The sequence below is a fragment of the Aquarana catesbeiana genome, linkage group LG01, assembly GCF_042186555.1.
Source record: "Aquarana catesbeiana isolate 2022-GZ linkage group LG01, ASM4218655v1, whole genome shotgun sequence".
Classification (NCBI taxonomy): domain Eukaryota; kingdom Metazoa; phylum Chordata; class Amphibia; order Anura; family Ranidae; genus Aquarana; species Aquarana catesbeiana.
The window spans coordinates 972768247-972783498 of NC_133324.1; the positions used below are offsets into that span (position 1 = coordinate 972768247).

At 40.9% G+C, this 15252-nt stretch overlaps 1 protein-coding gene across 6 annotated transcripts in view; it reads right to left on the reverse strand.

Moving 5' to 3' along the window:
• LOC141123276 (cytosolic phospholipase A2 gamma-like) overlaps positions 1-15252 on the reverse strand; it is a 268360-nt gene that overhangs the window by 81209 nt on the left and 171899 nt on the right. For all 6 annotated transcript variants that reach the window (XM_073612044.1, XM_073612047.1, XM_073612042.1 and 3 more), the window contains one exon: positions 230-387. In XM_073612044.1, coding sequence (XP_073468145.1) covers positions 230-387 — 158 coding nt within the window. The remainder of the gene's footprint in view (positions 1-229; positions 388-15252) is intronic.

A 15252-nucleotide genomic window follows, 5' to 3' on the forward strand; every position in this document is an offset into this window, starting at 1 on the left:
GAACCCCCCCCATCAATGGGTATGTTTAGTATGACAGATTTGGCTCCCATTGATTTTAGTGGGGTTAGGGTTTGGCATCTGAACTTATTTGAAACTTGAAGAACAATGCTTGAACTGAACCCAGGGCAGCTCAGCTCCTTTCCCATAATTATTTAATGACTTGTGTTTTTCAATACGTTTTATATCTGTTTTTGGCAAGTTGCATTAAATGATCATAAAATGTTGTTACCTCAAATGGATCTCCTGCACTGAAGTCAAAAGACAAAATCAGATCTACTTTGCGATGAGGACGTAACACTAACGGGTACGGAGTATTAATTTCCAACCCGGCATCGATCAGATGGATGTGCTTCTTATCAAAGAGGCCGCAGCCTTTTGGTATTTTATCTACAAAATAAATCAATAAAAATAATTATAATATCCTCTGAAATCAGTGTTGCCAACCTAACAGGTTGAAATTTACTGACACGACACCCAAAGTTTACTGACACAGCCAACTTTTTACTGCCATTTCCAAAAGTTACAAAATGACAGTTTTAAGTACAAATTTCACTATTTAGGCTACAACCAAGTACAATATGTAATTAGCAATGTTATTTAAGATAGATAATAAGGGAAAAAACATATTTCTTATTTTATTTTTGATATGGTAAGTAAGTAGCTCAGGGACAGGACTCAGGAGGGCAAGAAATTAGAATGGGTGGCACACACATGAAACTGACTCTCACAGTGATACTGACAGCAGTGTGCAGCAGTACAGATTACCGACACATCCCCTCCTGAGTCAAAGTGACAGTCTCTCTCCAAGCCAGGTGGTCTCTCCAGTCCATACAGCACTGATGGTCCCGCTCCTGGCCTGCCTTGCTCCCATCCTGCAGACCCACACACAAGGCTCTGGCCGCTCTACTTGGCTCCCTTGCACTATGATATCACACGACATGCTCAGGCACCGCCTCCATCAGAGCCACCCGAACACACTGTAACAGGCACTTGTATGGTCTCAGCTGGCTTCGAGTGTCACAGTCATATTTTTTACTGGCAACCTTTTCTTTTATGGCTTGAATGGAGGAGAAGATTTGGATGCCGCACACTGGATGTAGTCAAAAAACTTCACTTTATTGAAAAAATGGGATCATCAAAACAACAAGACTGTCATGCAGAAAGTACAGGTAAGCTGACGCGTTTCGCACTCAGGACTGAGTGCTTACTCATAGCTAACAAATATTAAGAAGACAAACTCTTATATAGCTCAATGGAGTATCACATGATTGCCCAATTAGATGGTCATTGAGTCTCAGCTGGAAGCCAATTTAATGAGGTCTCGGCATCTGCTGGCTATTTGGTGTGTTAACTGATTGAGAAATGTTTTCAAAACCGTGACATGTAAATAGATGACAAAGAATGTGAAAAAAGATGTGTATATGTACATGTGTAGGCAAAAAATATATATGTGTGTATATATATATATAGTGAATCCTATCAATAAACGTGTATATAATAATGAATGTACTTCTATAACGTGTATATATGAAAGGTGATAAGTATCAAAAAAAGGGGTTACTATTGAGTGAAAGGAAAAAGCATGTCTTTTATTGAGACATGCTTTTTCCTTTCACTCAATAGTAACCCCTTTTTTTGATACTTATCACCTTTCATATATACACGTTATAGAAGTACATTCATTATTATATACACGTTTATTGATAGGATTCACTATATATATATACACACATATATATTTTTTGCCTACACATGTACATATACACATCTTTTTTCACATTCTTTGTCATCTATTTACATGTCACGGTTTTGAAAACATTTCTCAATCAGTTAACACACCAAATAGCCAGCAGATGCCGAGACCTCATTAAATTGGCTTCCAGCTGAGACTCAATGACCATCTAATTGGGCAATCATGTGATACTCCATTGAGCTATATAAGAGTTTGTCTTCTTAATATTTGTTAGCTATGAGTAAGCACTCAGTCCTGAGTGCGAAACGCGTCAGCTTACCTGTACTTTCTGCATGACAGTCTTGTTGTTTTGATGATCCCATTTTTTCAATAAAGTGAAGTTTTTTGACTACATCCAGTGTGCGGCATCCAAATCTTCTCCTCCATTCCAGCCTGCTTTGCCTAGCATTCAGCCAGCACCTGGAGCTCTTCTGCTCTGAAACTTCTACTTACACCTGGGTCAGTGTCAGCCTGAGCGGTGGAAATACTTTCTTTGCTTGTCTGAACCTTTTCTTTTAACTACCATTTACTAGCAGGAAAACATTGCCTGTTTTTTACTGGCTGTCAGTAAAAATACTGACGGATGTCAACACTGTCTGAAATGCTCAAACCAATAACAGTTACATTACTGAAGCCAGGGAAGGATCCTGTTACTAGTTTTCACCCTATAATTCTTTGTTGAATAAAGACCTGAAAATGTATGCTAAACTGCTAGCTACTAGGCCGGTGGACATACTACCTTCCATCATTCATTTAGACCAATTGGGATTTACGAAAGGTCATCAGTCGCCAGACGCTACTAGGTGGCTGATTAATGTCATACATCTAGCCCAGGGGTCTCCAAACTTTCTAAACAAAGGGCCAGTTTGCTGTGCTTCAGACTTTAGGGGGCCGGACCGCGGCCATCAGGAGTACAAAATCCCCCATCATTGGTGTTTTGGCAGGAATTGTGCCCCATCATTGGTGTCAATAGGAGGAATTGTGCTCCATCATTGGGAGGAATTCTGCCCCATCATGGGTATCATTGGGCTCCATCATTGGTGTCATTGGGAGGAACTGTGTCCTTCACTTGTGCCAATGAATAAAATAGCACCCCATGGGCCGGATAAAAGCAAGTAAAGGGCTTAATCTGGCCCCCGGGCCGTAGTTTGGAGAGCACTGATCTAGGCAACAAGGAAAGAAAGCCTTCTCTGCTCCTCACTTTGGATACAGAGAAGGCATTTGACAGAATACACTGGAAGTACCTAACTCAGGTGCTTGCTAGGTTTGGGTTTTCAGGCCCAATTCACTCAGCAATTATGGAACTGTACACAAAGCCCTCTGCTCAGGTGTATATATACGATATGCTATCAACCCCATTCAATATATCCAATGGCACCCGCCAGGGGTGTCCTCTCTTCCCACTTATGTTTAACTTACCATTGGAACTTAAGGCTACATTTATCACATTCTCAGATAAAGGGGTTCAAGCTGGAAAATAGAATGCATGCAATTAGCCTTTTTACAGACTATATAATTCTGATGCTTACAGAGGTGGAGACTTCCCTAGCTTCGGTGCACCACGCTTTGCAACTTTTTTAACAGAGTGTCTTATTATAAAGTGAGTGAGACAAAAATCATATGTTCTAGACTTAGGTTTACCAATAACAATTAAATGGTCCTCCAACAACAATTTCCCTATGTATGGAAGGATAGTGGAATTTCTTACTTAGGTATCATACTCACTCCTAAGGCAGCAGACCTTGCCAAAGAAAACTATACTCCCTTCCTTCATACCTTCTATTCTATATTAGATACAGTGCCTTGAAAAAGTATTCATACCCCTTGAAATTGTCCACATTTTGTCATGTTATAACCAAAAATGTAAATGTATTTTATTGGGATTTTATGTGTTAGACCAACACAAAGTTGCACATAATTGTGAAGTGTAAGGAAAGTAATAAATGGTTCCATTTTTTTTTACAAATATGAATGTGAAAAGTGTGGGGGGCATTTGTATTCAGCCCCCTGCGTCAATACTGTGTAGAGCCACATTTTGCTGCAATTACAGCTTCAAGTCTTTTTGGGGATGTATCTACCAGCTTTATAAATCTAGAGAGTGACAATTTTACCCGTTCTTCTTTGCAAATATCTCAAGCTCTGTCAGATTGGATGGAGAGTGTCTGTGAACAGCAATTTTCAAGACTTGCCACAGATTCTAAATCGGATTTAGGTCTGGACTGTGACTGGGCCATTCTAACACATGAATATGCTATGATCTAAGCCATTCCATTGTAGCTCTGGCTGGATGTTTAGGGTCGTTGTCCTACTGGAAAGTAAACCTCCGCCCCAGTCTCAAGTCTTTTGCAGACTCTAACAGGTTTTCGTCTAAGATTGCCCTGTATTTGGCTCCATCCATCTTCCCATCAACTCTGACCAGCTTCCCTGTCCCTGCTGAAGAAAAGCATCCCCACCACATGATGCTGCCACCACCATGTTTCATGGTGGGGATGGTGTGTTCAGGGTGATGTGCAGTGTTAGTTTTCCACCACACATAGCATTTTTCTTTTAGGCCAAAAAGTTTGGTTTTGATCTCATCTGACCAGAGCACCTTCTTCCACATGTTTGCTGTGTCCCCCACATTGCTTCTCGCAAACTGCAAATGGAACTTCTTATGGCTTTCTTCTCGCCACTCTTCCATAAAGGTCAGATTTGCAGAGTGCACAACTGATAATTGTCCTATGCACAGATTCTCCCACCTGAGCTGTGGATCTCTGCAGCTCTTCCAGAGTTACTATAGGCCTCTTGGCTGCTTCTCTGACGAATGCTCTCCTTGCCCGGCCTGTCAGTTTAGGTGGACGGCCATGTCTTGGTAGGTTTGCAGTTGTGCCAACCGCTTTCTATTTTCGGATGATGGATTGAACAGAGCTCCGTGAGATCAAAACTGGAGATACTATTTTATAACCTAACCCTGCTTTAAACGTCTCCACAACTTTATCCCTGACCTGTCTGGTGTGTTCCTTGGCCTTCATGATGCTCTTTGTTCACTAAGATTCTCTAACAAACCTATGAAGTACTATGAAGTACTCTTTGAGTCCAGTATTGGTAAATACTCAGCCATTGTTGACCAATGGCATCCTTGGCTTGTGGGGTATTTGAAGCTCTCAGACCATTACCACCACTCTTTATATGATTGCAGTGTGACATGATAGTATCTGACTGTTTGTTGAATTGTCAAATTGTTTTTACGTTACTATCTTTAATCTTCTCTCCACTACCTATTCCATATTATTAGCTTGAGCAAGCTCTTTGTTGAAAATGTGTTTACTGGGATTTGAGCTCATGTACCAGGTTGTGCACAGTGTAATAAGTGCCTTAACTCTACTGTTTTCTCATATCTATTGTGAAACTATAAAATCTAATAAAAACTTATTGAAAGGAAAAATAATAACAATATCACACAAAAGAAAGTCAAAACATGTTCAGGTGCACTTGTGAACATTCTATTGTCTCATCAGTTTTTTAAGTTAAAAAAATAGAGACGCTCTTACTAATATTTTCAGGATTGCCAGATGAGAGAATATGTAAAGCCATACACAAAAATCTCACACAAATTTAGGTTGTTAAAGTAATTTATAAGATTTTTAAATCTACAGGTTTTATTAAAGTGGACACTGCAGGCTTTTTAATGCAGAAGAGACAGTAAGGGACCGATGTATAAAACGTTTGTTGTGTGAATAGGACAAACATCGGTACAATCAGGATGAAAATTCCCACACTTCCTCTATTATGTGTGGTTTCTATGTCATCAGCGCCATCTAGTGCCACAAAGATGGATGCACCACAAATTCTGGTTCCTGTGACACACTTCTGTTGCCTGTGATGACATCACTTTCTCGACACGTTTCATTCCATTAGACTTTATCAAGAGCAGGGACCAGAATTTGCAGTGCAGCAATCTTTTAATGGATGTGTGATCTTTCCCTTGTACATGTAAGCCTTCTGGGAAAAATATATATGTTTTTACTTAAAAATACTACACTATTGGAAGCTCTTTTTTATGAGGTGGAATGGTGACTCTGGAGAAGGTAGCAGAGAAGAGGAGAATGAAGATTGGGTGCATTCTAGACCGACTATGCTTGCAAGGCACTGGTGAGGCTCCATTGCATGACAGGACACCTGATGGTGGAAGAGTGTTGGTGGCATAGTGTTGAGGTCACTACATATTTATGTGAGCACAATAAACAAATTGTGGGGAAGCACAGTTTTGGTTTGATAGTATCACTCTATGATGGTTTTTGTTTTTACATGAGGAATTATTGAACAGAAGGTGTGATAAGCAATGGAGGGAAGAGGAGAGAGGGACACTGGATTGTAGTTGAGCACAAGTGTGATCTGACCCATTATTCAAGAGGGGGTCTTACTATCTGGTGAGCATTTAAGATATTGGTGAGAAGATTACTTTTTTGTTTCAATGATTTTTTTAAAGGTTTATAAAGGAATATAGTACATAACATAAAAGGGTATATTGATATACACATTCAATTGATGTACATCTCGGAAATTATTTCATTACTTTTGTTGTCAATACGACAGAGAAACAATCATTGTAAGCAGAATGATTCAACTGTTCATATTATTTTCTTTGCTTTACTTTATCCTCGCTATCAGATTTTTATTTTTTAACATTAACAGTAACATTAACCTTTGGGCCATATAGACGAGTCAAAAGTTGTGCATTGTAAAGAGTTTATTGCTAAGAGACGCTCAAAAGTGTAATTTCTATGAACAGCTTTGGTAATGTCTGATATGTTGATGGCTGTTGTGAATTTCCAATTTCGTAGGATCAGTAAGCGTGTCTCTAGTAGTATGTGTGTTATAACTGGCCTAAAGTCTGTATGGAATTTTTCTATGTTCAGATGGAGAATTGCCAGCGCTGGGTCTGGGGGTGTGAGTACTCCCGTTATTGTAGATATCATTCGGAATACTTAGTTCCAAATGCTTTTAACTGTAGGACAATACCAAAGCATGTGTAGTAGGTTTCCTATTTGTCCACAAGCTCTCCAGCAATGTGGGGAAGCTCCAGGGAAGAATTTCGCTATTCTATATGGAGTGTAATGCCATCTGTTTGCCATTTTAATAGCTAATTCCCAATGTTTGACACAGTGAGAGGCTTTATGTATTGCCCTGAATGCTTGTTGCCATTGTTCTACTAAAACATCTATACATAGTTCTTCCTCCCATTTGTTCATTGCTGTAGTTTTTGTAAGTGTGAGTTTATCTCTAGTGATGTTATAAAAGAAGGATATACCTCTTGCATGTTGCTTAGCTGTGGAGTAAAATTGCCATATTTTGCTCGGAAGGGATATAGTCGGTGTAGGTCGAGATTTGATGAAGTGTACAATCCTCAAGCATGTAAACCTCTTATCCGTTGGAAGGTGATAATGCTTCATAATTTGTTCCACAGATTTAGGTTGTGTACCGTTATAAAGGTCTGATATATGTATTATGCCCTTGTTTGTCAAGTCTCTGACTGTCAGCAATGGAATCTTTGTCTCTAAGAAGGTTAAGGGGATTTTATAATGTATGTCCTGAGTGCCCCTACATGTTTGTCCCATTATGAATCTCCACGCTTTTAATGATATCTGTGTTGTAGGAGACATTGTTTTTGTGTCCCATGGTATCCACCTGTCTGCCATGAGTAGTAAGGGTAGATCTTTCATCTGTGCTGTTGCCTTTTCGATGTCCACCCATAATGGTACATCATTTGTTTGGAACCAGTGTTTGTTTTGCTCTAGACGTACTGCCCAGAAGCAGTCATGTATGTCCACTAGTCCTGCTCCGCCCACTTTTTTATGGGATGTGAGGTTTTTTCGTGAGCATCTGGCTTTTTTCCCATTCTATATATATATTTCCAACCAAGATTTGCAATGTTTTTAAGGAAATGATGAGGGATGTTCAATGGTAGGGTGCGGAAAATATATAGTATTTGCGGCAATATCACCATTTTGTAAGCTGTAATTCTACCCAGCCATGATATCTCTTTATTTGACATGTTTGTAATTTGGGCTTCCAGTTTGGCAACTAGTGGGATCATATTGGCTTTTATCATCGTGGAGATTTTGTTCGTAAGTGCAATCCCTAGATATGTGATGCTCCCTTTGCTCCACATGTATGGTAGTTGTGTTTGTAGTGTTTTACGGGTGTTGGCTGAAACACCCATATCTAATATTAACGATTTAGTGAAGTTAACTTTGTAATAGGATATTTCCCCAAAGGCAATAAGGATTTTGTGGGCTTGTTTTAGGGAAATGGTGGGATTGGTCAGGAGCAGGATTACATCGTCCGCGAATAGGTTGATGGTATGAGTGTTAGTTCCAAACTGGAAGCACATGATCAGGGGGTGTGTTCTTATAGACTCAGCTAAAGGCTCTATCATCATATTGAAGATGGTTGGGGAAAGGGGGCACCCCTGTCTCGTTCCGTTAGTGATATTGAAGGTTGTGGATAGGAACCCCGCAGAAAACACTTGCGCTGACGGACAAGAGTATAGTGCCATAATAGCTTGCAATATAGGGCCTTTAAAGTCAAACTTGATTAGGGTCATTTCCATATAGGTCCAGTTGACCCTGTCGAACGCCTTCTCTGCATAAATTGACAACAGCAGAGAAGGCGTTCGAGTTTTTTCAGCATAATGTAACACGTTAACAATTCTTCTGGTTGCATCTGAGGTTTGTCTTCCCCTCACAAAGCCCATCTGGTCAAACTTTATAAGAGTGGGTATAATGTTTGTTAATCTTTTGGCTAATAATTTTGCGTATATTTTTGTATCGGAATTGAGTAGGGAGATGGGTCTAAAGTTAGCTGGTGTGGTGGGTTCTTTGCCTGGTTTAGGTAATGTTACTATATGTGCTCTCAGCATTTCTTGTGGAAGAGAAGCAGTCTGAGCAGCTTTGTTAAATATTGTTGTCATGTGTGGTGAGAGGATATTGGTGAACATTTTAAAATATTCATTAGAGAATCCGTCTGGACCGGGAGATTTCCCATTGGGGAGTGAGTTTATGGTCAGTTCTATTTCTCAGTTTGTGATCGGAGCATTTAGTGTCTCTAATTCTTGTTCAGAGAGGGAGGGGAGGCTTATGTTCTTTAAAAATGAGTTTATATTGTCTATGGATGGTTGGGGTGTCCTGGTATCATTATGTAGGTTATATAATGAGCTATAGTATGACACAAAATGATTTGCTATGTCTTGTGATTTTGTAATCTTGTGTGGTAGTGTGGGATGTTGAAGGTATGCTAGTCTAGTTTTTGTGCAAGCCGCTTTTAATCTATTCGCTAGGTATTTGCCGGCTCTGTTAGCATTAACATAATAATTTTGTAGTAGGTGTCTAAGGTGTTTGTCATATTGTTGGGTTAGGATTGTTCTAAGTTTTTCTCTAAGAGAATTTAGTTTGTTGATAAGTGGTGTTGATGGGGATGTTTAGTTTTGAGTTTTAATAAGGTGTATGTCAGCGAGAACAGTGTTAAGCTGCTGAGCCTGTCTCTTCTTTTCTCGTGCTCCTAATTGTATTAAGATACCTCTTATGAAGGCCTTATGTGCATTCCATACAGTAAATGGATCACTCACTGATCCGCTATTATCTGAGAAGAAGTTTTGTAGATGCTGGGAGATTGTTTTATGATAGTTAGATTCTTGTATTAGTCGTGTTTTACAGCGCCAGATGGGGGGTGAGGAGGAGACTCCACTTTCCACGATAGACATGGATATGGCAGCATGGTCTGATCACGTGATATCATGAATTCTGGTTGATTTCACATTTTTCAAGAGCCATTTATCCGTTAGAAACATGTCTATTCGTGAGTATGAAGAGTGTCTGTTGGAGAAGAAGGTATAATCTCTTTCAGTGGCGTGTAAACACCTCCATGTGTCGAATAGCTCCTCCTGGTGGAGAAGAGTCTGAAGGGATAGAGTTCCTTTTGTCTGGAGTTTTTTCCCTTCCCTCTTTATTTCATCCAAGAGATGGATATAGTTTTTTCTATATATCTTTTCCGGGGAGTTCGAGAGCATTATTCCCAGATATTTGATCTCTTTTTTCCAGCAGAATTGGAAATCTCTCTTCAGTTTTTCCTCCTCTATTTTACTCACGTTTATCTTTAGAATTTCCGATTTCCCCATATTGATCTTAAAATTTGTTATTTCGCCATATTGTTTTAATATTTTAACCAATCTTGGTAATGTATTTCCGGGATTACTTATATAGAAGAGCACATCGTCCGCATAAGCGGCCAATTTGTGCTCCTCTTCTCCCACCTTAAATCCTTCAATGTCCGGGTTATTTCTAATTGTTGCCAGGAGGGGTTCTAGGGCCAGCACGAAGAGAAGGGGGGACAGGGGGCATCCCTGTCTTGTCCCTCTCCTCATCTCGAAAGGTGACGACAGGGTTCCATTGATCTTAATGGCCGCCTTGGGTTTTCTATAAAGTGCTTTGATCCGTCCTATCATCTTTGGGCCTATTCCTATTATTTCTAGGGTTCTAAACAGGAACTCCCAGCCCACCCTGTCAAATGCCTTTTCGGCATCACTTGACAAGAGCAGGCCTGGGAGTCCCTCCTCCCTTCTCTTCTGAAGCAACAATAGGGTTCTCACCCCATTGTCTCTTCCCTCCCTTCCTGCTATAAAGCCTACTTGGTCCGAATGAATCACCCCATTCATCAATTCTTTTATCCTCGTGGCCAGTATCTTTGAATATATTTTTGTGTCTACGTTAATCAATGATATCGGTCTATAACTAGCGCATAAAGTCGCGTCTTTGGCCTCTTTGGGGATTACGGTGATTGTAGCAAAAAGCGCCTCACTACTTAGTTCAAACTCACTTCCCACCCCGTTCATGTACTTACACATTTTCGGGACTAGTATGTCTTTAAATTTCTTGTAGTAATATGTGGTGAACCCATCCGGACCCGGGCTTTTCCCCTGTGTACTATCTGCTATTGCTCTGTATATCTCCTCCTCTGTTATTGGTTTCTCCAAGGCCTCTCTAGAATTTTTTGTAATCTTGGTTAATTTGGCACATTTTAAGAATTCCTCTATCTTCCTGTTTTTATTTTCCTCACTTATCTGGTCTCCATTAATCTCCTCCGTATATAGTTCACTGTAGTAGTTTTTAAATACTTCACCAATCTCTTTGGTTTCATAAACCATCTTCCCATGTTTATCCTGTATCTTTCCTATAAAGTTTAGGGCTTTTTTTTTCCTGAGCATTCTGGCTAAATGTTTTCCCGCCTTATTTCCCCACACATATCTTTCTTTAGCTATTTGGTTGAATTTTTCCTTTGTTTCTTGTTCCATCAACTTTTTTAATTCATCCCGTTTATTGATCAGTGCAAGGTATGTTGTTTGGTGGTGTCCTCTGTGTTTTTTATGTTCTTGTTCTAAGTAAAAAATTTCTTTTATAACATTTCCCATCCTATTTTTCCTTTCCTTCTTTCTCCTTGCTCCCTCTTTTATTATTATTCCCCTTATGTAGGCTTTATGTGCTTCCCATGTCACCGATCCCGATGTATCTCCTGTTTCATTTGTTGCAAAATAAAATTTTAGCTCTCTCTCTATTTTTTTGGAGATGTCTTCATTTTGCAGTAGGTCTTCATTTATTCTCCACAGTGATTGTCTCCCTTGAGCCCTGTATATCTGCATCTCCATCTCAATAGGGGCATGGTCTGATGTTGTGATTATTCCTATTTTTGAGCCTACTATCCTGTCTAAAAGTCTATGGTCTACTAAGATGTAATCAATCCTAGAGTACGTCCGGTGCACAGGGGAGTAAAACGTATAGTCTCGTGTTTTACCATTCATGATCCTCCAAATGTCTACCAGTTGATTTTTATGTAGTTCCTGTTTTATCTTCTTCATCTGTCCGTTATTCATCCCCTGTGCCCCGGACGTACTATCGATCTCTGGTTCCAAGCACATATTGAGGTCACCCATTACTATAAGTTCCCCCTTCCTAAAATCCATTAATTTCTCCAATGTGTCCTTCAGAAACCTTACTGGGTTTTTATTAGGGGCGTATATGTTGGCGAGGGTGCATTCTATTTCTCCAAGTATTCCTCTGATGAATAAAAATCTCCCTCCTGGGTCCTGCATCATACCTCCTAATTTAAATTGTACTCCTTTGGCCAATCCTATCGCTACTCCCCTTGCTCTTTTCGATATTGCATCTCCATAGAACCAATTCGGGAATTCTTTTGATCTTAATCTAATATTTGATTCGTGTGTTAAATGGGTCTCCTGCAGGGACACCACCCCTGCTCCATAGGTTTTAAGTTCCCTCAAAATTTTATGCCTTTTTAAGTTTGAGTTTAACCCTTTTACATTATAGGATAGGAATTTAAATGCTGTCATTTTTCTGAGTTTGCTATCTTTTGTACCTCTGGCCTACCTTGAATTACCCCTTTTTCTATCAATGCATATGCACAAATTACCCTCCCTACTCCCCATTCCCCTTCCTCCCCCCACCTCCCTCCATCCATCCTCCCCCCTCCCCCCCCCTCCCCTCCTGGCCCCAAGTGGGTCCCTAGTTTTCTCCATGCCCCGAACATCAGGGCAACCAACAGACCTGTTTGTACCACAATATGGGGCTCAGTATCCCCTCTCCCCCCCTCCCCCCCCTCCCCTTCCTCCCTCCATCCCCACCCATCCACCTTCCCCCTCCTCTCCCCACCTGGCCCTATATGAGCCCCTAGTTTGTCCGGCGCCCTGAAAATCAAGGCGTCTGACAAACCCACTTGTCCCAAGGTGTGGGACCCAGTGTAGCCTCTCACCCCTTCGTTAGATTGAAAATTTGAAGGGGTGTTAATCAGCCATCCTCTATTTTTAATGATCTGTGCACTCTATTTTTAATAATCCTCCTCCCCTCTCCCCTAAACATGTAGAGCTTCTCCCCTCATTTCTTTTTTTTTTTTTTTCCCCTTTCTCCCCTTCTCCCCCCCCCCCCTAGTCCCCCCCCATCCAACCCGGTATATCTGGTATCTGTAAGTCCAGTTTTCTACAGAACTCTTCTAGATCTTCGGGGAAGCGCAATTTCACTGATCTCCCCTCTTTGTATCCTATCAGGCAGGCTGGGAACCCCCAGCTGTATCTGATGTTTTGTTGTCTCATTTTTTCTAAGAGGGGTTTGAGGCATCTTCTTCTTGTCAGGGTTTCTTGGGATAAATCGGCATACACCTGTAACTCCGCTCCTTCATATGTCAAGGGTGGTTTTCCTCTTAATTTTCTCCAGATCTCCATTTTATCCTCATAAAATCTAAATCTAATAATAATGTCCCGTGGTCTCTCTTCTGGGTTTCGCCGGTATCCAATCCGATGTATTCTTTCTATTCTTAGGGGTTCTTCATCCTTTTTATCTATAAGGGGGCCTAGCAATATTATACACATTTTCCTCAGATCTTCTCCTTCTTTTTCTGGGACTGATCGTAACCTTATATTCTGTCTTCTATTTCTATTTTCCTGGTCTTCCAGCTTATAGAGAATTTCCTTCTGGGTTTGTTGTGCTATTTTCATTTGCTGTTTAAGGGTTTCTAGTTCTTTCTTTTGATTTTCTACTATTTTTTCTGTTTCTTCTACCCTATCCAGGAGGCTTCCCAGATCTCCTCTCATCATATTGATGTCTGCTTTAATCGACTTTTCCAGTCTCAGTAACATCTCATTCATCTCTCCTTTTGTGGGGGGGAGAGACTCGGATGGTCTCCCCTCTATCCTACTGCTTTCGGATTCCCCTTCTGATATAAAATCTTCCCTGGAGTGTTCTGGGGTCTCACCCGCCTTCTTATCTGACCCTTTTTTATTTTCCACCTTCGCTTTTCCCTGCTTCTCCGCTTCCATATTTCTTGGGCTGGCTCCTTGTGTCATGTAATGCTTCAATGTACTGACCCCTGGTTTGTCTTTTGGAGATTTAGGGGCGCCTCCTCTTGTTGTTTTATTTGTGCTTTTACTCATCTTTGCCCTTCTTATCTCTCTTATCCGTTTACCCAGCCTTAATTCCCTGCTCTCCCTTAATTAGGGGGGAGCAGAATGTCTTACTGTAGCAGGGGGTACCGAAAGAGGTTTATGGGGCTGGGTAGTAGAGGTAAAAGGTAAGAGAACTGTTCCAGGGTTTACCTCTATCTAGGGATATCCCATATGTCAATCCTGTTGTGTTTTATAGTGATTTAGATGTTTTCCCAGCTGATTATGTTTATTTATTTATTTTTAAATGTTATACTTCTGGTGGTTTGTTGGTTCTTCCTGAACTTAGCTCTCCCTCTCTCCTCTACCCCTCCCCCACCACAGCTCTAATACAGATTTTAACCATTTATCTCTTAGGCCGGTATGTATTCCTTCATCCTCCACAACTCAGCTACTTTATGCTGACAACATTAATGAGCTGATGATCACATATATTCTTTTATACTTCCCTGGCGTTTTTAAATGCAGTCCCTTGATGTTTTATCACAATTACCAACTTTCTCAATGATGTTCAGTTAAGTTATTTTCACTCAGAGTTTCAACTTCAGTATCTCCAGAATACACTTGACTTCTGTCCTTTAAGACTTTCACTTCTCATGCTGTTAATCAGTTCTCTCTCATCCATCCACCTCTCACCCTCTCCACTCTCCACTCTTACAGGTTCTGTGTCTCAGAGAAAAACTTCCTTTGATTCCTCCAGTGCTAATGGCTGAGGGCTACTGCAGACAATAAATCCTCTAGCCAGCTGTTTGGGAGACAGGGGCGACGAGGGGGAGGAGGGGGGGAACGGGATGCCGAGTCTCACAGCTATTTCACAGACATCCAGCCGTTCATAAGACAGGGGAGACGAGGGGGAGGAGGAGGGGGGGGATGCCGGGGCTTACAAGCTGTTTCACAGATCACTTTCGGTTTACACTTATCTTATTGCTCCGGCCGTTCCTAAATGTCCTGGGATGTTTCTCCAGCGGTATCTTTTCTTTTCATATAGCTGTCATCTTCCCTGCTGACAAGCAGAGGTTCTCCTCTCTTTGTGATGTATACACCGCGGCTTCACAGAGCGTTCCTCGAGGCGGCTTCCTGCTGCCACACTGGGACCCCTCCCTCCGTGACGGACGCTACGTTCTCACGTCCTCACCTCCCATTCCTCGGGATAGAGTTCCTTTTGATTGGCCTGATGAAGTGTCCAAAGTCGGATCTGAAGTTATTTTGAAATCGCCACATATCAGGAAGTTGCCATATTTCATTGAGTTAGCTTTATGTAGAACCTTCTTAAGGAATCAAAGTTGGTGTGTATTCGGGGCATACAGCATGATTACTGTATACGGTTTAGAATTAAGATCTCCTGTGAAGATGATGTATCTGCCTCCTACATCAATAAAGATATCTTTAGGTTGTATTGAGAGTGAGCTTTTGAAGGCTAGTAAGACACCTTCTTTTTTGCTGTTTGGTGTATTGGCCATATAGATGTGTGGGTAGTCTTTATGCGTACACTGTGGAGCGTTGTTTAGTTGGAAGTGGGTTTCTTGGACGTATAGAA